This window comes from Podarcis cretensis, assembly GCF_951804945.1.
Source record: "Podarcis cretensis genome assembly, chromosome: 4".
Lineage (NCBI taxonomy): Eukaryota > Metazoa > Chordata > Lepidosauria > Squamata > Lacertidae > Podarcis > Podarcis cretensis.
The window spans coordinates 45344703-45367819 of NC_137173.1; the positions used below are offsets into that span (position 1 = coordinate 45344703).

General features: G+C 38.1%; 1 protein-coding gene across 2 annotated transcripts in view; it reads left to right on the forward strand.

The window, feature by feature from the left end:
- GBE1 (1,4-alpha-glucan branching enzyme 1) overlaps positions 1-23117 on the forward strand; it is a 146654-nt gene that overhangs the window by 59859 nt on the left and 63678 nt on the right. For both annotated transcript variants that reach the window (XM_079974793.1, XM_079974794.1), the window contains exons 4-7: positions 6067-6189; positions 8045-8180; positions 11396-11486; positions 13601-13810. In XM_079974793.1, the coding sequence (XP_079830919.1) occupies positions 6067-6189; positions 8045-8180; positions 11396-11486; positions 13601-13810 (560 nt within the window). The remainder of the gene's footprint in view (positions 1-6066; positions 6190-8044; positions 8181-11395; positions 11487-13600; positions 13811-23117) is intronic.

A 23117-nucleotide genomic window follows, 5' to 3' on the forward strand; every position in this document is an offset into this window, starting at 1 on the left:
CCAATGAGCTCTTTTCTCAGGGCAGCCACTCTTTTATATGGGGACCATAATTTTTTATTTGTTTTGTTTTGTTTATTGAAGCTTCTGTTTGTACAAAATGATTTAGCTAATTAACACTTATAAAAGCAACCTTATTCTGATTACCTCATTTATAATTAACTCTCCCTTTATTTACCTCTTCAACTACTTTTTAAAATTCATTTCAGACATTTGAACTTAAAACAAATGCTCTGTGTTTATCAAATAGATTATGAGCATGATCTCTGTATGCACCAGTTAGATTGTAATGCTTACTTGAAAAAGTTGTTGAATCAGTGCCAAGTGCAAAGGCGTAAATGTTTTGAATCTACAAAATTGTGTGTTCAGTGACTTTTCTTTTGGAGGAGTGAAGGTTGAGTTGGTAACTCTTGTTTTATCTTCAACTTAAAACCTTCAGGCAAGGTGAAACGTTTAATATTGTCTCTTAAATATAAATTCTTAGTGACACCTGGGACTGCTGTGACAGCCTGTAATGAGCCATTGTTATAGACATGCAGGAAGAGTGTTATATATCAGAACTGGATTTGAACTGGAAGATCTAGCTCTGGAAATTTCATGCTGTCCCCCCCCCCCCCCGCCCTTCTGTTCTGCATCTTTCAGTTCTCCCTCTAAGACTGTTGCTTGGAAGTAAGTCTTAGAGATAGACTGTAGGGACTTTCTTCAGTAGGGAGGTTAGCATTTTGCCTTGGCCAGTAATAAAAACCTGCCCTTTGTACAGAGATAATACCTCTCAATATTAGCAAATACTAGCATCTTTTATGCCCTTTCTGGATTTTTCTTTTTGCCAGGACATCTGCTATATCTTTGCATATCTTGTTGAAGTTACAAGGAAAGGTGGAAAACGGAAAGCATAGACTTCAAATGAAAGCATAGATGGGGAAAAAGATTAAATGAGTAAATTCTAGTTTCTGTTAAATCTTTTGCATGTTTAAGGAATTGATAAGGGGCATGTGTCCCCTTAGGTGTTCGGAAACTACAACTAATCCAGAATGCGGCAGCTAGACTGGTGACTGGGGGCGGCCGCCGAGACCACATAACACCGGTCTTGAAAGACCTACATTGGCTCCCAGTACGTTTCCGAGCACAATTCAAAGTGCTGGTGTTGACCTTTAAAGCCCTAAACGGCCTCGGCCCAGTATACCTGAAGGAGCGTCTCCACCCCCATCGTTCTGCCCGGACGCTGAGGTCCAGCGCCGAGGGCCTTCTGGCGGTTCCTTCATTGCGAGAAGCAAAGCTACAGGGAGCCAGGCAGAGGGCCTTCTCGGTCGTGGCGCCTGCCCTGTGGAACGCCATCCCATCAGATGTCAAAGCGATAAATAACTACCTGACATTCAGAAGACATCTTAAGGCAGCCCTGTTCAGGGAAGTTTTTAATCTGTGATATTTTAGTGTATTTTTGGTTTTTATGGAAGCCGCCCAGAGTGGCTGGGGAAAACCAGCCAGATGGGCGGGGTACAAATAATAAATTATTATTATTATTATTATTATTATTATTATTATTATTAGGTGTTCATTTATTTATTGCATTTATAGCCTTCCTCCTCCTCCAAGGAACTCAAGGTGGTGTACATGGTTCTCTTGCTCCACATATAATCCTCCCCACAACCCTGTGAGATAGGTTAGGCTGAGAGTGAGTGATTGGCCCAAGCTAACCGAGTGAGGTTCATGGCTGAGTGGGGTTTTGAACCTTGGTCTCCCATGTCCTAGTTCAAACACTCTAACCACTACACCACACTGGACTGCAACTGTGATCACTCATGACTATTGCCCTTGCTGGCGGGAGCTGATGGGAGTTAATAGTCCCGCAACACCTGGAAGGTCCCAGAATGATGTTAGAAAAAGATCACACAATTAATCAAATTATTTTTAACTAGAAGGTTCATACCCAGTGTTATCGGGGAATTCTAGGCAACCCAAAACACAGTGCAGCTTTGAAATCAGTGGTTAAAGTCATCGTAGTTTGCAAGGTTCAGTCTGCTATATTGACTCCCGCTATCCAATTGCATCCGGTCGAAAACTGCTCCTTTATTTTAGGATATAGCAAAATTTGGTTATGATATCTTGAGAGAGCATAAACAGGAAAAAAAACAACTTTGCAAAATATATAGGAGATACAATGTGAAGAGCGTACAAGTCTGCCGATGAACAGTTGGTTATTTCTGATAAAAATAAGTAAACTTGATAGGTTTCCTTAGAATGTCTTTGCAAAGATGATGTCCTCAGAATGTTCTGCAAGCTATTCACCCCTTGGCTTTGTTGCATGAAAGTGACTGACACATGGCATGGAAAGTACGTTGCACTGAAATGTGTGCTCTAATGATTCTGAGTATATGGAATATAGTTTAGCCATTCATATGCCTTTATCTATCCAGGAGTTACATTGCAGGTGATATTAAGCCTGGGAATAGTAAGCTGCATTGCACATTGCAGAAGTTTTTAGAATGCCTCTGGCCACCTAGTTCTGCTCCTTCTCACTTACAGTTGAAGAAAGACGTTGCCCTTTTCAAATTACCTCCAAATGACAAAATGTGCTTCCTCAACATAAAACCTTGTTCCCTGAATAATCATTTCCATTTTATTATTCACTTGCTGCTTCTTTTTCTTGAAACAGATTCAGACTTTCTGATCTCTCTCTTTTCTCTCTCTGTTCTATGACTTCTACAAATACTGTATGTTGGTAACCATACGGACTGAGGGGGGTGTTGTTTTGTTTTTTTAGTTTGAAGAGATTCATCCCTAGCAGATTGAATCTGAGGCCGCAACACTACCAGCAAACATGATTTAAATGCTGTTATAAATTGCATTTGCTGGAAGAAAGGGAAGGATAACGGACTCCGTTGACGTAGCCTAGTGGTTTGGGACTCTATCTTTCAGGAAATAAGAATGTGTACATTATTTTTAGTTCCTGTTCTGGGAAGGACAGTGATACAGATGTAGAATTCAAATGTCATACTGGCTGTTCAGAATATTCAAAACAGGCTGCAAAGCGTGTGTGGAAGGGGGAGGCAGAGAAAGAAAAGAATTTATCTCTTGTGTTTGCTGTCAACAGACTAACGTGGACTGACCCTCTGGAAATGGAGAGAATTTTCTGAGTCAGTTGTCCCAATGCTTGGCAACACTAGCAAGCCATCTGGGTTATGATATGGATTTCCTTACCAGTAGGAAGGTTCATGTACAGACATGCACATATATATATATAGAGAGAGAGAGTGTGTGTTACATTTTTACAACAGCCAGTTATTCATTTTAGGCTTTGCTGAAAGCTAGACTTTTTATTTTTATCTTACGAGTATGTCTGTGAAACTTCAAAATGTACTAGTATAGGATCACGCTAGTAAGCTCTTTTATTATTCACTGTACAGCAATTTAAAAGGCAGCTCATATTGGCTTCATCATTTAATTAAGGGCTGGTTCTCTTGTGTGCTACTTAAACTCTAAAACCTGAGGGATGAGGGATGGAGGAAAACAGGGGTTCTTTCCGTAATACATTTTAACCTAAAGATTTAGCAGGAGTTTTAAACTGAGAAACCCTAGGGCCCAATATCTGTATTTAAGCACATTAAACTTTCCCCTAAACTAGATTTCAGAAAGACCTGTTTCTAGATTGCAAAAAAGAGAAAATAATTTCAACTTGTTCCAAATCTTAATGACATTCAGCATTCAACTCTGCTGTGTTACCTTAGTGACCCCCCCTCCCTGAATGAACAGTTTTGAGGAGCTGCTCATTACAGCTGCTTCAAACAGAATTTCCATTTTATGGGAAAGTCTGATATTTCCTCTATAGCAATATAGGACTGGGATACAATTGTCAGAACTTGCACTAGTTTTTGCAGAATGAAGGCTTAAAAAAATTCCCAACACCATCAACCATTGGTCTTGGTGGGAAATGAATAGAACATGCTGCTTTAGCCTAGTTCTTTTCTCTGGCTTTTGACCTAATGAATGTGCCTCCCATGGTATGTTGTTTCCTATTACAGAATATAAAGTGAACCAAAAGTTCTAATAAAAACTGCCTTTTTCTGTAGGAAAAAAGGTGTGATGGAGTCCAGCTGTTCCTCATCCTATTTAAATGTGTGAATCATACGCCCTTTCCCTGAAATTCTGTATTTGGTGGTATAATAGGTAATCATGGATGTTAGACTCCTAGGGATAATTTTCACCTGGTATTTTAGTGTAGTGTGGCATAATTAATGTAGATGACCTTCTATGACCCTGTTATTTGCTTCCCTATAGAGCAGACACAGGTATGGCACAAATGGTTGCTCATTGGTTTTCTTAGCATGATATGAATAAAACTGTGCACACACAAAATCAGAAGAGCCAATAGCCTTTTGCACAATTGATTTGACCTGGTTCCTCAGTCTGAACACTGCATAGATAATTACAACCCATTTGCTTCTCTGCCTGCCTCCAGATCACACCTGCTTTAACAACTGTATCTTGGCCATTCTTTCCGCCTTCTTTCCATAGTTTTGTAAAGTTCTCAAGTTGGCCCAGTAGAGATAGTTGGAATACTCACTAAAAACACAGTTGATGAAAAGTACTGCATATACTTAAGAGAGAGAGAGAGAGATAGATTAATATTCTGTTTGTCTGATGGTAGCCTTCATTCCAGTTGCATAAATAAATAGAAAGTTATTGCCTGATATCTGGAGTGGAAACACCCAAAGTTAGGCATTGGTTACATTCTGGAGAAAGAGTCCCAAAGATATAGATGTCCCACTGTGTGAGTCTACGTTCTGTGGTGACATTGGGCATTGATAACAAAGAGATGAGCGAGAACTGCACTACCATAATGTGAGCCTACCCATCATTGCACTCAGAGTCTTGTCACTCACTCTCAATGCATGCTCCAGGCAACCATGGTAGAGTTGTGAGACTTATAATATGTTACAGGTAGGGATAGGGATCACTTGCTAAGAAAGGTTTTGGTAGCTTACCCATGGCAACATGTACTCTGGCACTGAGATGATCCCTGTGTAAACCAACACCTGCTAACCTCACTTTAGGCAAACCTAAATTTTATTCTATATATTTGTTTTCAAGATCCTGATTTTAATCTCTATTTTTGTTGTGTCTACTGTTTTTAATACCAACCACTATTTTTACTGAATATTTATACTATTTTATGTAAACTGATTAGAGGTTGATTTATTTATTATTAAGCAGTATTATTTGCTTTAAAATTAATGAATGAATGTGTGCTTTGAAACCTCAAGCTTTCTTTTAAATACAGTCCCAATGTGCTTTTAGCTAAATGTAAGGTTTTTTTCTCCAGGAATTCCTGTTTTGATTTGGGGTTTTTTTTGTGATTTGTTACAATACTGTAAATTGGGTTCAGTAAGTTTAGATATCTTTCAAATGAAAACATAAAAATAATAATTGTACATTGGAATTAGATGTGGCTGCTGCTATCAGCTTCAAGTTACCTCTCCCAGAAACATTTAGTAGTGTAAAATACCTAAAGGACACTTTATTGCCTGTTTTTGTAGCCCACTTTGAATTGTCTGCAACTTTGAGGGATGGAGAAACTTGCAATGTGATGATGGCATTGTAGTATATTGACCTCCTGGCTTTCTGTATCAGGCGTTACCTCAGTCTGTTCTCAGACACAGTGGGTTGTATTCAGTGTTCGTCATTCTGAGAGTAGACCCATTGAAATTAATGGACATGACTAACTTAAGCTAATTTATTTCAATGGGTTTACTTGGGCGTGTGTGGAATACTTCGCTAGATACATCCATGTGTTTTTATTTTCAAATTTGTATTATATGCAGCAGCTTGCTGCTTGGTTTTCCCCTCCATAACTAGTTTTGTATTAAAGTTCTTTTTTGTGTGGACCCTCTGTGGCTGCCTCTTCATGATATTTTTCAGTCATGTTTTGAATTGAAAAATGTTACAGAGAAACAGAGGAAGCGAAGAAAATGTGAAGCTACTACTTTGTAGCAGCCCCCTCCCCTTACCTAGAATGTATAATTCTGGCCTTAGTTTAACCTTGTCTGTTTCTTTTTATATTTAATTTTCTAGGTGGTTATCAAAAGCAGAAGCGGAGAAGTCCTCTACCGTATTTCACCCTGGGCAAGATATGTAACTCAGGGTGCCAATGTGAACTATGACTGGGTAAATTGGGAGCCACCAACCCCATACAGAGTAAGCTATTTTAAATATGTTAGGAATATAGGATGGGCTGGGTATTGGTGAGTGGTATGTTTCCTCTAAATTTACATTTTCTGATCATCTAAAAATGGGCCATTTTATGCCAAATTTACTCGTAATAATTGCAAAGCCTTACATAACGTTTTACACAGAAGATAAACTTATTAGAAGGGAGTATGTGTTCATTTTCCTTTAAATAGTTAGGAAAGTGATTCAAACCATATACACACATCTGCAGATGAATTTGGTACACTTTTTGTGCCTGTGTATTTGTATAAATAGGTAAGCTGGTGGAAGGTCTGCTGGAAAATAGACTAATGTTAGCTGTAATACTTTGGTTGAAATTACATAAAAAATGGTGCTTTCCACTGTATTTGGAATCTGATGCTATTTTACAAGTAAAAGCTGAAAAAAATGATTTCATAGTGGTTGTTTCACTTTTTTATTTGTACACTGAGGCATAAAGCACACAAATGGAATCCTTGCATGTCCCTGTATTTTGAGTTACCGTTCCTTCCCCTCGCCCCCTGCCCAACAAGATTACAGAAGTTATTTAACAAACTCGGGACAGTTGAAGATCTTATTGTGAGACTGAAGGACTTGTGGTGTTCTGAAGTATGTAGGTTTTCAGGGAAATTGCATTCAATGTTTAATTTGGTATGCATAAGATATATCAAGTATCAGTTCCAGTGATACATATAAACAAAGAAAAAAGCTTTGTTTGCAAAGTAGACATTTACATACAGAATTGAAAAATAAATATCCATACCTATTTGTGTTTACTCTTCCAAAAGTACACAAAAAGTTGTCAGCTGCATAAAAAGTTGTAGCCCTACAAACTTTGTGATTTTTGAAAATCTTGGCAACACTCCACAATATTGTAACCCACTCTGGTATGGCAGGCCTTACAGAGTTATGCAAGTCCCTTGCAATTACAATTTTTGCAGCAGTCAAAAGATTGGTTATTAATTCATGATGTTCCTTCTGCAGTATTCCTTCTAATAAGCTCAGTAAAATAACCTTTGGATTTAATGATAGGAAGCACAGATGAGATTTTTTTTATTTTGTGGGGGTGGGGATAGCAGTCAGGGAGGTAGTACAACATTTTGAGCAGATAATGTGCCTGCCAACAATAGTTAAAAAATAAGTTTAAAACATGCACCTGTTTTCCAACAAGCTGCTGGGAACCTTAGATTTCCCTGGAAGCTGATCAGGGTCTCCCTGGTGACCAAAGTTCTAACAGCCGATAGTTCCACGGCTATCCTTCACCCGCCATTTATAGCACCTGAGATGGGCAGTGGAGTGTGCATCTAGGACTGTTTATTTCTTAAAGGTCAGTCCGCAGTGCCCTGTGTCAACTGAGGTTCTACTTTAAATCGCACCACATAATGCTGTGCAACACAGAGAGGGTACTTGGCACTCAAATCGACAAGGAAAGGGTTTTCTGGCAGGAGAGGTTTGGGAAAAACAAACAAACCTGGTGGTTTAATTCACAAGAGGTGAATCGAAACGAAACATTCCTTCCAACTGGTGATCTTTTTTTTTCCTGGGAAAGGCTTTTTCAAGGTTGAACCCAAGCAGCTCACTTAATCCTGGCTATTTTGGTATTCGGTTGATGGCAAGGGACTATCATGACCAAAGAGAAAGTTTTGTGAAGGGAAATTGTACGGATGATACCAGTCTTGAGACTGAAGTTGTCTTGCCCCCCACCCTACGAATTTATGTGATTTGTTATATAACAGCTGCATTTATCTTAAAGTGAATGTGCTGGTTCAGATTACCAGTTCTTGTCTAATATAACTGACAGCTTCTCACATTTTTATTCCCAAATCATTTTTCCATTGTGCAGCGGAGACATCCTGTTCCTAAGAAGCCTAAAAGCTTAAGGATCTATGAATCTCATGTGGGAATTGCTTCCCCTGAAGGGAAAATAGCTTCATATAAAAACTTCACACACAATGTACTTCCGAAAGTCAAGGATCTTGGTAAGTAATATCTGAGGCTTCTTCTGAGATAAATTTTTAATGAGCCCTGTGCTTTTATTAGAAAAGCTCATTTCGAGAGTCTGTGGATTGTCTCCGTATTGATATTTAATGCATCATAGCAATGTATTTTAGTGTGCTGAACATTCTTTTGTACTGAACTAAAGGTTTTATATTTTTTTAAAAGGGACTGAAACCCTCATGTGGATGAGTGCTTTTTATAGTGTTTAGAGCATTTATTTGTGGAGTACAACAACCAGAAATAAAACTCGTATTTCAAATTATTAATCTAATTGCATGTATCATCCTGCATCTCTGCGTCACTGCATTGTTGCAAACAAAGTAGCTAATTTTTCTTTAGTGCATCTGTAAAGGAGCAAGCATTTTCTTAAAAACTAGATTTAAAAAAATGACATTTTAAACATGCATTTCTAAAACTATTTTCTGAAACTATTTTATAGCTGGATGCATGGGTTAGTTGCCAAGAAAACAATAAAATGAAAATAGTCGTGTATAAACTAAGTAATACAGAACAGAAAAGGTTTGCGTAACTCTGTAATCAGAACTACTGAAGTGAAGAAAGTTTTAAAATAATTCTTTTAGAGGCAGTTTTTAAAGCATTTTTAAATACTAATATAAACCCAATTTTACAAGTGAATACTCAATATTAGGAAATAGAAACACATCTGTGCCCCGGCAAAAATAAAGGGGAAATGATATTGAAAATTGATTTTTCACTGTTGATTGAAATGTCAAAATATGTATGCCAAAATAATAAGTATACAGTCCTTCTGAGCATAGCCCACCCAGGGCAATTCAGAACATCATAAAACAATGCATAGCAACAATGTTAACAATACCTAGGCCAGTTAAAAGAGTTTACAGACATCAGTATAAATTACCAACAAAACAATTGCTACTCAAATGGCCAATTCTGAGAGAATAACCTTTAGGATAAAGTGTTCCAAAGAAGAGTACTCTTGTACTCACCAGCTGAATCTCCCAAATAGCCAGCCAACTATGCAGAGCTTCTGCTGCAGACCTTAATATCCAGGCAGATTCATATTGGTGTATGTGGTTCTTCAGGAATTGTGGCTCCAAACTTCTAAGGCTTTAAAGTTCAAAACCAGCATCTGGTGCCACTGGTACCAGTTGGCATTACATGTCCTAATCTTGTTTCCACCAGCAACTGAGAAGCAGCATTCTGCCCTAATTAGAGTTTTGGGACCATCTTCAAAGGGAGACCCACATAGAACAGATTGCATTAGACTATCCTGAAGGTGACCTAGACAAAGTTCAGTATCTCTAGTTAGGGTCATATTTGGCATATCAACCTCTTCTGGGAAACACTCTCCTAGGCACAGATAGTGCAGAGTTCAGTGCAACCTCAGCAAGACAGAATGTACCTCTCTATCCAGATGCTTGTTTAGGTAACGTCACACCTAAACATTAAGGGCTTTAAAGGTTCACACCAGCACTTTGAATTTGACCCAGAAATAAACCAAAAATCAGTGCAACTGGTGCAAAGTTGGTGTCACATTGTGGTCTTATGATTCCTACCAATATCTGCATGGCTCAGCATAATTATGTGTCAAGTGATGCACATTTAGACAAAAATCCAAACTTTGCATTTATACTAGTAGGACCTGAGCAATCAGAGATTGACTAGGAAAGGGGTCTTGAAGTCATGGGGTAGAAGACCCCTTTCCTAGTCAATGTAGAGCAAAATGAGGTACGTACCATGGGTAAAGAGATCTGCTTCCTCTGTACTCTCTCTGTGCCTTCTATACCTCTTCCATTGCATGAGTGGGCCTTGTCCCACACATGCAACGGTGTGTACCATATGACATCAATCCAGTATGCAGCAGTTGTGCATAAATAGTCTATAAATTTATTCACGGCATGGAGAAAGTAAGTAAGCTTTTAGATCTCACTCATAGTACTAGAACCTGGAGTCATCCAATGAAGCTGAACTGTGCGAGATTCAGGACAGACAATGAAGGAAGCGTTTCTTCACAAAGTGTGTGATCAAACTAGAAATTTGTTCCCACAAGATGTAATAATGGTCACCATCTCAACCAGCTTTCAAAGGGATAAATTTATGAGAGCTGTTGTCCTCATGCCCTGCTTTTAGGCTTTCTATAAACATCTGGTGTCTGGTGTCTGCCAGTATGGATGAACTTTAGTTTGATTTAGAAGGTTTGTTAGCTGTTTTTTTTCCTTGAAGAAAGCTCCACTTTCTTCAATGTCACTTTCTCTGTAGCTCAGGTGTTGAGGGTTGCAACCTAAGTTAACTAAGCGGATGCTACCCATCTCTCACATCTGATTTGAGGGCAAAAGAAAAAATAAGTAATTAAGTAAACATTATGAAAATTTTGAGAAGCAGGTTAAGTGACATGTCAAAGATTTTAGTGAAAACTAAGAATCAAGAGAAACTCTGGCTTCCACAGAGTTTCAAACAGATCTGAAGGTTATCCTTTGCCTATAATCCTTGCTTGGTGGCATAAGGGGCATTTATTTGCTGACATAAAAGTTAGCTTAGTAAAAGATTTGTTTTAAGTGCTGGCGGTTTCATCATTAAACTGTACTTTTCCCTTCAGATTTCCTTCACTTAATATCACAGAAAAACATTTTGGGTTGGATAAGGGACAAAAAGAAAGGTTTTTCTTTTCCTTTGGTCCTCAGCTCCTTCAGTAAGCTTCAAAGCAAAATTCCATTGCTTTAATGTTTGTTCTTTTAGAGAGATTCCTTGAGGGAAATGAATTTGGAGAAAAATATGTTAACGATTAGATAGAAATGGTGCATGTTTGAAACATTAAGGAAAGCGCAAGGTTTTGTATGTGCATAGTCGGTTACTCTTTTTCTTTTTATGATCAACAGTGTAAATATCAAAAGTGCAGTTGAAGTTCAGGACATGCAGATTGGCATAGTTAATATTCTAAAGTCAAATTATGATTATATTTGCATATAATGTACTTAAAAGGCTAATCTTTCAGTGCTTGAGAATTCAACCTTCCCAGTATGGCTGGGAAGTCATGTCTCCCGTAGGCTTTATTTTGGTAGGTTTGCTCATAACATATTGTCTAAATTATCTTTTTCTGGATAAATGCAATGTGTCTTTTAGCTAAAATGAATATCTTGTAGGCCAGACACTTTGTACAAATGACAACAACCATGATTGAAATTTTGTTTCTTCCTTCTTCTTTTTGGAAAAACAGGATATAATTGCATTCAGTTGATGGCTGTGATGGAACATGCTTACTATGCTAGTTTTGGTTATCAGATTACAAGCTTTTTTGCAGCATCCAGGTATGCTAAAGTTTTTTTATGTCACATGAGTTTACTTTTGTTATCCAACATTTTTGGGTGTTTTCAGAAAGCAAGTTTTCAGATAGGCCTAACAGTCAGTGAGGCAAAATTGAGTCAAATCTTCTGGAGGCTATATATATATGTTTGGAAGTGCATTTCGCCTTTTATATTCTAGCTTCACAAATGTAGGAAATTGTTTTGCATTCAGTTGTTCAGTAGCTGCACTCAGCTGTGAAATACCTACATCCTGAGTTGGTATAATCTCATTACACATATTTGGAATCTGCTTGATACAGCAATCGGCTTTATAGATCTGGCTACTTTATTGCTTGAAAGTTTCCTTTGAATCATTTTTTTTCCAGTAAGAGCCAACTGATTAAAAGGCTTTTAAACCATGGAAAAGCAGCTCCCATGATGATGTATCATCATAATAATTTATTATCTTTATTACTCGCCCTTCATCATATAACACAAATAATAAATATATGGTTGTTGCTGTATATGTGTAGTTTTTATTTGGTTTTAAATTGTGATACAATTTCAGACCAAATAAGTACTACACATATATGACATAAATTATGTAAGTTAGAGAACTTAAAAATGCATTTCAACTCTCTCAGCTTGGTATGCTGAGTGGATTTTTTCTGGCTATAATCTGTCCTTTAACTCTGTTAACATTGATAACGCCTTGGCCATTGACACCTGAGATAGACATTTTCCAAACTCACCATATTGCCATGATTGTAATTTGTTTTAAACTGTTTTTAATATAGAATTTTGAATTGTTGTAACCTGCCTTAAGACCTTCCAGGTGGGTAAGAAATTAATCCAACCAACAAACAAACAATGCCTTTTGCTTGTCTCAGCAGAGGAAAGAGGTGTGTATAGACACTAGGATTCTGCAGCAGATACAGCCAAGCCCCAAGCCAAATATTGGGCCTTTCAGAGGGATTTGGACATTGTCACAGTTGAGTTTGGGCAGCTATGGATTGCTGTGGGTGGCCTAGAGCATTATTGGGGTATTAGAGGGTGGCTAAACCCCACAAAAAGCCAAGACCTCCCTGACCACCAGCTATATTTTCCCAGGAGAAGGTACGAGCTTGGTTCTCTCTGAATCTCCTTCCTGCCTGCTGTCCTGTCCTTGAAGAAACATGCTGCAGAATCAATGCCTCGGTGCAACAACTGTTGTGTGCAGGCATCATGCAGGGTGCTGGATGCTCCTTCACAAGCGGCTTCTCTGCAAAGAAGGAGCATTCTACAGAGTTGATCCTTCTCTGTTTTCAGTTGGGATGGGGGAATGGAGATGCAATGTCTTCTTCCCCTGCTCCCTTCCCAGCTACATGTCTATAGGAGAAAACAAGCTTGCTCCATCCTTCACATGACAGCCGGATATATATTTAAAGATGGCCATCATATCTCCTCTCAGTCTTGTCTTTTCTAGGCGAAACATACCCAACTCCCTCAACTGTTCCTCATAAGGCTTGCTTTCTAGACCCTCGATCATCTTGGTTGCCTTCCTCTGCACACATTAGAGCTTGTCAATCTCCTCCTTAAATTGTGGTGCCTAGAGCTGGACAGAATATTTCACGTGGGCAGAATAAACCAGTCCTCTAGATCAGAAGACTACAAAGTTGAATTCCTCCCATAATTTCCTCCTGAAATGCCTGAGAAGTGATGCGAATTAAAACTTCAGTCTTTCCATTTATAAGGTACTTCACTGTGTTGAAGTGCTTTACAGTCGTTATCTTATACATGCTCACAGCACCCATGTCAAGACAAATTGACTTTCATTTCTTTAAGCCTGAACAAGGGAAAGTGATTTGCCCTCTTTTTTCTGTTCTAAGTCTCAAGCGTTTGCAGTGTGCCAACCTGTGCAGGGAGTAAAAAAGCTACCTCCTTCTACTGAGTCAAGCTATTGGTCTTCCAAGGCCTGGGATTGCCTCCTTTGATTGGTAGCATCTTTGAAAGAGCTTATCTCACCATTGCTACCTAGGACCATTTGAACAAGAAATGTTAAAAAAACCTCATACACAAAGCATATGTGCCACGACTAAGCAAGTATATATGATTCTAGTGCATAGTAAACCAGTAACGTTCAATGTTCAACATTTTAGCCGTTATGGACCTCCAGATGACTTGAAGGAACTAATTGATGTGGCCCACTCAATGGGAATTACTGTCTTGCTGGATGTTGTACACAGCCATGCATCAAAGAATTCTGAGGATGGCCTGAACAAATTTGATGGCACAGATGATGCATTTTTCCACTCTGGTCCTAGAGGAACACATGCATTGTGGGATAGCCGACTTTTTGACTACGCAAAGTAAGTATAAATAACTTGTGTGAGATACTCATTATAAAACATGGCATTTAAGAATAGTTGTGTATGCTATTCACTTCATTAAGATGGCTCTTGAAAAAATAGGATTATTTCATTTTTCCTGAAATAATTCTTTAGAATATCCTCCCCCACCCCAATAAAAATTTCCTGTTTGTTCGTTCTTCCTCTTGAATGTAATATGCCAAGTTGAATTTAGAGTCTCTTCACTCATCATGTTTATGGAATGTGTTGGCTGAAGACAGCAGTAATTTCCCAGGATTTTAGAGCTTGTATCAACATGGAAAGCACTTAAAACAACACGTTAAACGGAGATATTATTTTCTATTGTTTATTTATTTCATAAAATTTATATACTGCTTGATTGTAAAGAAAACCCCATCAGCTTCAGAGTACTTCAAATCTCCAAACCATTTAGGATGTTGTTGGTAAGAACCAACACTTTGGATTACGCTTTGAAATAAACTGGAAGCCACTGGCGGATGGAACAAAACAAAACAAAAAATATGACAATGAATGCTGATTTCAGAAACCCGTTGACTACTGCATTTTCACTGGCTGAAGTTTACAAACAACTACATGGTAATGATAGCAATAAGAAGTTATACTTTTGCACTGCATCTGCATGTGCACAGTGCCATATAAATAAACTTTTTCTGAGGAGCTTTATGCAACTTGGCACTCAAGTGGAATCTGAAGAATCCTCAGCCTGCTGGGACAGGATTGCAAAGCACTTTACCGATACCTGCTCCAGGTTAGTTTCTGCAGATCTAGTGTTGATAAGGAAAGCTAATGAATGTAGCTTTCTCTTGGATCTATCATTGTAACTGTGATCTTGGTGCCTTGGAGTACAATTATCAGCTTTGGCTGATATATACTTAAAACCCTATCGAGAGAGAGAGAGAGAGAGAGAGAGAGAGAGAGAGAGAGAGAGAGCGCAAGCATTGTGGCCATTATCCACACTCTAATAAGTTCCTGGCTGGATTGCTGCAACGTACTACATGTGGGACTGCTTTGAAAATGCTCCAGAGAGTTAGATAGGTCCAAAATAGGAAAGCAAGATTATTAAAGGGGAATGGCAGATACGACCACATTATTCCAGAGTTTTGTCCACTGCACTGGCTCCCTGTTCATTTCCAGTTCCAAGTGCTGGTGTTCACCTGGTTCCAAGGAATCTAGGGCTTCATTGTTTTCTAAAGGACTCCCTCCTTGTCCTGCCTGATCCTTCAGATCTTCATCAGAGGCCTTTCTGAGGGTGCCTCCAGCCACCATAGACAGGAAGTGTGTAGTAGGAAGAGGGCTTTCTCAATAGTGTTCTCTCAACTGTTGAATCCCCTTCCCAGGGAAACTTCCCTGGTTACCTAGCTTATTCTTTTTTCAGTGCTTGTTGGAGCATCATCCTCATCCTCATCATCCTTTTAATACCAATACGACAAATATGTATTAGTCAGTGCATTCAGATCTCAGCAGAAATTGCTTTCTGTTTGTTTTGTTGTTTTTTTACTGATTTTTAATTTTATGCTCGTCTGCTTTTATATTGTTAGATAATGTTTTATGTTGGTTCTCTGTTTTTGTGCTATTTGTATATTTATGGATTGCATCATATTTATATATTTTATTTTATTTTTGTAAAATGTCCAACAGACTTTTTCTGTAAGCAGTCTAGAAGTGGTAGAAAGAAATAAAATATGACAAATTATATCACACTTTCCTGCATATATATATATATATATATATATATATAGGTTTGAGGATGTGGACAGGTTTGTGCATGTGTGTTAAATGTAGTATTAACCTTTTTATCTGGTCATATTTCAAATTATTCAAATTTAGTGGGAATTTTCAGCCAATTAGTTAATGTTTTCAAAGCTGCATTCACGAAGCAGGAATGGCATCCTGTGGCCTTTCAGAGTGATCACAGGTGGGTTTTCTCTGGGGATATAGTGGGCATTTAATTACTGTCAAATTAAATTATGTTATTTTGAGATTACTGTATGTCAAAAATGACATCATCAGCAAACCAGTTCATTTGACAAGTTTCATATTTCTGTTGTGGGGATGTGTAAGAGCAGTGAGCATATTTTCTGTGCGAAAATAACAGAAGCTTTTTTTTTTTGTTAAAGGTAGTGCAGTATTGTTGTTGTTGTTTCAGTTATTTTAAATTCCTCCCTTATCACCACATAGCTCAAGGTAGTACAGGTGCCAAACCCAGAAGTATTCCCAAAATGTCATAAAGACATCAGGAAAAGGGGTAGGGCAGGCTTACACGCACTCTGCCGACGCATGTGAGGTCTGGAATGGAATCCCTGTGCAAAACAACGATAGCCTGTATACATTAAACACTCCTGCCTTCTAAACTTATCCTCGTTGACCACTCTGCAGTTTTACACATTGAGCTTGTATAGTACAGTGGGACATGATGGATACAGTTATTAATATTGTCATTATTTTATTGTATTTATATCCTGACTTTCATGTGTCATGGAACCTATAGTGGCAAATATGTGGTCACCCATCTGGACATTGACCAGATTCAGGCCTGCTGAACTTCAGCAAGGTGGTGGCGTCATGTGGCTTCAGAACATAACCTGGTTTGAGGGAGCTCTAGGCAAAATGTCCTCCATGGGCTGTGCTGCGTTTTCTCTCCTACAACCCTCAGCTGCACTGGTCACCATCACCGCTGACGTTAAAATTTTGGTTGTGCATTTTTGTTTGGCTTTTGGAATTGTGAATGGACAGTGGTGATGTGTAGTCATCTTCAATATTCCCCCCCCCCCAAAAAAAAAAACTTAGCCCAGTGTATACATCTCATAATATATACAAACCAGATATGCTACAGAAGACATAGTTTTAATTTTTAATAAACAGCCTTGCTGGATGAAACCTGTCTCCTGCTTTTTAGGAGACTTTTAAGCCACAGATGCTCCTTTAGTTAGAAGATGTTACAATAACATATAATTTCCCTTGAAGGATCCAGTTTCCTTTATTATCTACAATCAAACACAGCTGTGTGCAAAAAAAAAATTTTAAATGTAGACAGGGGAAGGGGAGTAGAAAACCCCAACCAAGACTGTATGGTAATTAAGCTGTGCTCTGAGATATTTGTTAGGGACATGGAAAATAATTGCAATTTTTCTATTTTTTTATTGGTATGCTATAAAACACATTAAATGGTCACTCATAAAAAAAGAATAATTATCTTTGGTCCAGCATGGAATGTCTAAACCAGCTTTCTCTCCTACCACCTCCAATTTTTGTTTCTCTCTCATTTGTTGGAAAAAGAAATCCTTCTCCACTGATTCTCTCCACCTGTTTAAAATTTTATAAATCGTTATAATGGATGTAGGGCTTCCATAAGTTGTTATAACATTTTAAGAGGCCTGAGCAAGTCACAAAATGGCGGGTTGGGGAATGAACATAAAAAGAGTCCTGCTGAATCAGACCAAAGTCCCATCTAGTCCAACATCCTTTTAGAAACTATTTACCCCATTTTGTAAATGGGTAACACAGAAGCAGATGCTAGATCCAGCAACTGGTAAGTCCATGACACAGATCTCAAACTCATGCTGAGCAGATAACTCAAGAAAGCAACAACAGCTGCACACACTTGGTATCTTCCTCATGATATGGAACGCGTTGTGGAAAGCATTCAAAGTGCCCTCAGCTGGACACACCAAAGGTCAGAAAGAGAGCCAGTGGGGGGTGGTGGGGAGGGCAGCAGGCACAACTTCATTGTTTTTAATTGAGTAGGCTTAATGCCTGAAAATGGTTTTGTCTTCTTTTACTCTCCTATTTCCATTCATTAACAGGAAATGTCAATGGAAAAGTGGAAACCAAGGCTTTGGTCCTAACACACCCACACCCACACCCCCTTCTATCTCATTAACACTATCACACACATACACAGATCTAAAGAAACATACAAGAGCAGAATCTGGTCCAATTTTCTCATTCCTGGTTAAGATTTAAAGATGAGTGATGTAAATGCATCTTACTTGTTTTTACACACACACACACATGCACACACACACACACACACACACACAGAGAGAGAGAGAGAGAGAGAGAGAGAGAGAGAATTTAATATAGCAACTGACAAGCTTTTGAAACCATGTTGTTTTTTAACAGGTAGGATGGGGAATCTTGTGATCCCCCTCCACATGTTCCAGCTCCCATAAGGCCCAGCCATATAGCCAATGGCCAGGGATTGTGGGAGTTGTGATCCAGCAATATCTAGAAGGAAAACATTTTCTCATCCCTGATCTAGTACTGTATTTAGAAATGCACTATCCTTCAGTATAGTATTGGTACTTTTTGCTGCATCTTTAGCATAAAACACATCCTGTGCAAAACCATGCAAAAAACATGTTGATAAAACGAGGCAGCTTTCTGAACTTTCAATATACATTTTTTTTTAAAAAAAAGAATAAAGGAAATTGGACTGTTTACTAACTTTAATTTATTCCCTCGCTGAGATATGTGGTAGTTTTCTAAACAAGAATGGAGAATAAAAAATCTAGAAAACGAAAAAAAAGAGTTCTCCAACATTTATATTATATTTTAATTCTGATAAGTTAAAGCAACTTCTGAAATTTCAAAACAGTTGTGAAGTATACATAACTCTCAATTCTCTGGGCTACTGTTTTAGAAGAATGTGCTTCTTTCTTTTAATTAAATCCCAGATGATATGGATAGGAAGGGAAATCTGCATAGGTGATTGTTGGAGGGAAAATAATCCCAGGCAGACTTCCTGCTGCTTGTTTAGTTTTGTTGTTTAATAATTTACAGTGCTATGCACATACAAAGATTGGCTTTTTCTTTTATCCAAGAGGTCCATAATGTGAATTTTTATTTTATAGTTCTTACTGTGTTATGCATTTCCATATTGCAAACTTGTATAAAAATATACCTATGTGGTGCACAAAATCTTAGTTGAAACCCAAGTAACGTGACAATAAAATGAAAGCAAGATACTTTAGAGAAACAAAAGAACAGGATGGATCATCCGACAAGAAGGTTATAAAAACAGTAAATTGTTTTTTATAAGAAGGCTTGCTGAAGTCTTAAGTTTGTGCCTAAAACTCATTACAAATAGTGCGAGCCTGATATCATTAGGTAGAAAATACCATAGCCACTGTTCCACCAGACTAAAGGGACAGTTTCTTGTTGAGGACAGATGAGCTTTTCTGGCAGATCCTAACGACATAAGAGGATCCCTTGCTGGATCAAGCCAAGGGCCCATCTAGTACAGTACTCTGTTCTCACAGTGGCCTACCAGATGCCAAGATAAGGCAGAGGAATAAGGAAATGGGAAAACTTTTCTAGGTTGTTTAGGACTCAGTAATGTACTGCCAACCAGTGATGCTCTCTCAATATCAGTATTCAATAGCCAACATCTGATAAGTTGCAATATATATATTATGCATATTATAAGTGGTTCAGAAATTATCTTGAATAAAGCATATCTGTCTATCATCTATCATCTATCTATCTATCTATCTATCTATCTATCTATCTATCTATCTATCTATCTATATCTATCAATATCTATCTATCTATCTAATCTATCTATCTATCTATCTATATCATCTATCTATCTATCATCTATCTATCTATCTATCATCTATCTATCTATCTATCTATCTATCTATCTATCATCTATCATCTATCATCTATCATCTATCTATCTATCTATCTATATATCATCTATCTACCTATCATCTATCTATCTATCATCTATCTATCTATCTATCTATCTATCTATCTATCTATCTATCTATCATCTATCTGCCACAGACTTCAGTGCAGTCAAGAGTTGCTTGCCCAGTGGGGTGCTGCTGCAGTTATAGCCTCCTTGCACTAGAATCTTCCCCATAACAGTAGGGCCGAAGCAAGGCAACAACACGGTCAGGGCAGTGTAGACAATCTGGCAGAGCCAATCCAGCTCTCTCACCAGTTCCTTCATGCAGCTCTAACCATGTGTCACCCCTCCCTGTCCTGATATATGACAGTGATGCTGCTGCCAGGAGACTTTTGTCACACAATACCCCCCCCCCCCCCGGTGAGCCGCTCCTGTTTCCCATCTTTCCCTCCTGTCAAGTGTGTAGTCCTAGACGCCAGCCAGTATAAGATGCTTGAAAGCATTTCATCACCAGTATGTGAAATGGCTTCCATCCATGAGGGCTCTACCATATGACTACTTGGTATAACGAAAAATGCTCTAAGCCACTGTAACCAAGTTGATTGGCAGACAGTACATGTCAAACTGCTGTGTATGCAAACGTTGCTGAAATATCTGATATCAATTGAGTATTTTAATAGCATACAAAGTAGTTGCTTTAAAGTTTCAGACAGGAATTTTTAAGGCCTCATCAGTGACACCCAGTGGGTCCCTGATACTAATTTGAATTGTGTGTTTTGCAAATTTTAAGAAAGCACCTAAGAATAGTTCCAGACTTAGCAGCCCATATGTTGTTTCAGAATATAATGACTGACCCTAGTTAATCAGTAATATCCTTATTGATCTTCTTTTTCAACATGTCAACACTCTTTGTGAAATATAAGTACCACCCAGATGTGCTATGGGCAAATGAATCTTATTGGATGCTAATAGTTGTCTGTAGACAAAATATTTCATTATTCCAGCAGGATATTTAAATAGGAATTATAGATGTTGCTTAGTAGGGGATTTGTTTTGTTTTATTGCTGCAAACACTTAGACAAGCACTTATATTTGTTAACAGTGTTTCAGTGCCTGAGCCAATATTGGCTGACTTGAGCTTCAAATGCTAAAGAATCTCTTATGGAAGGCAAACCTTTTGGCTAGGCTACTTTCTTATTCTGTTCACCTAGCTATGTATCTCCAAATCAATCTTAAATCATTATTAAGATATACCATCTTGCCAAGCCATTCAAAAGACTGTCTCTCAAGTCAATAGATCTTTTTAACTTCCACTAAATGTATTTCATTTTTAATATCCACAAAAGAACAAAACCTTACTTGAAAAGCAGAACCCTTCATTTATATTTGAAGAATGCCTGAACCACAGTGTCTGAATCCAAATTAGTATCTGGAGATTTCCAATTTTAGGGAGGGGAGAATCTAATAAATCAAGAATCTAACTTGGAATTAATGATTTTTGAAACGGCTTTGTTTTTCCTTTGACTGTGTCTTGCATTTTGAAATACGTTATTTCAAAGAAGTTATTTTAAATAAGTTATTTCAAGTAACATTTTGAATTCCAATTCACATATTTTAGGTTTACTAGGTTTTGCTGCTGCTACTTGTTTGGGGTGAGGGGAACAAAGTCAGTTGCAAGTATGTTCAAAGAATCCCATAGATCTTTTCCACATTTCTTTTTGCATGGAATGTTTTCATAGTTTAATTATTGAATAATGAAATAAATAGAATCGAGACCCTTGTGATAGATCAAGATAACTATTTCAAAGGAATTTCGAGCTTCTGAGTTTCAGTAAAGATTTTGAAAAATGACACCGTCCACAACAATTCACACTTTAAAGCTTTTTCTTTTTTTAAAAAAAAAAAATCTGAACTAAACTATTATGGAGGTGATTTGTTGTACCACCCCATGTGCACTCCAGAATCCTTATTTATTTCTCATTCAGTTGAATGCTAGGCAATGCTTTGGATACAAAGCAGTTTACCTGGAGGACTACTGTTAACAATGATGTGGGAAGTACCGGTAACCACATGGAATGGACCCAAAGTATAATGTCCTATCTATTACCACTTCAAAAGGATGTGATAAACCTGTGCAGGGGCAGCAAGTCTTCAACAATGTCAGAATGAGCCCTAAGTTAAACTTAACAAATAGATGAACTTGTTCAATTAACATACCTTCTGTCACTTTGTATATTAACGGTAGGTTTTTTGTTTGGTCTGGTTTGCAACGCCATGGTAAGCCAAACCATAGCTGGGACAAACACCCAAGCTCCTGGAGAGGAGATAGCTGCTGCTTTGCTCCTCCCTGATAATTTTTCTGCTTCCCTTTGGCACATGACACCAAGTCCTTAGCATCCCTTGACTTCAGTCTCTTCCCTGTTCTCCTGATATACCCCTGATTATTGTCCCACACCTCCAATTCTACTACCTTCAGCCGCTCTTACATACCTTCATGATCCCACCTCCCTGCCTCCTGTTTTTCCCTTAAAATCCATCTTCTATGAACCTTTTCATTTCATTTCCTACTCTTCATACCCACAAAGCTTAAGTACAAATAACTGCATGTGCTCAGATTCATCACTGGCTGCCATTGTCTCTTCCTCCCCTTGTCGTTCTCCTCCAATGCACTCTAAGTGCAATGCAATCTAAATTTAGATTGCAAGCTCCAGAGGGCACTTCTGATTATATTTCTGTGTAAAGCACCTTGTACGCTGCTGGTGCTATATAAATAGCAATAATAGTGAGCACTTTCTTCTTTTAATCACATACTACAACTGTGTGTTGCATCTTAAAAGCTTTTCCATTGCGTCCTTTAACATACAGTCCCTTGAGATTTCTACTTCCCACTGGTCTCTGTGTATAAAGAAAAGTGGGTGGGAAGGAGTTAATATGTTCACTGACCTCAGATTAGTATCCTTCTTTCTAATTCAACATTTCTTGCCCATGCTCTTACATAGGCTGGCTAAGATTAATTATGGTTTTCTCTAATCTACGTAATTTAACAATGAAATAATGGGAACGCATTGGACTTTTGCTTTCTCACAAAACTGAACAGATGCAGAACTGTGTTGGGAAAAGCTGAGAGTTTTTTGTTTGTTTGTTTGTTTGTTTGAAGACTATAAAATTAGATCTATCTCTTTTTCCTTGCACATGTACTTTATTATTCCTGCTTCTTTTATTTTGCTGCACAAAGAAAATGTGTGTATTAGGATTTTTAAAAGAAGAGGGCAGGACAAACAACTGTATTGTAAGCTGTAAAGGAACAGATTTGAGTGCCTGATATTACTACAGTGGTACCTCGGGTTAAGTACTTAATTCGTTCCTGAGGTCCGTTCTTAACCTGAAACTGTTCTTAACCTGAAGCACCAGTTTAGCTAATTGGGCTTCTCACTGCCACTGCGCCGCCAGAGCAAGTTTTCTGTTCTCATCCTGAAGCAAAGTTCTTAACCTGAAGCACTATTTCATGGTTAGCGGAGTCTGTAACCTAAAGCGTATGTAACCTGAAGGTACCTGTAACCTGAGGTACCACTGTACTGTAAAAGGGAGAATACTTTAAATATATGGCTATGGGTTTAATTTCTCATATGATGTGTCTGTACCCCTATCCAT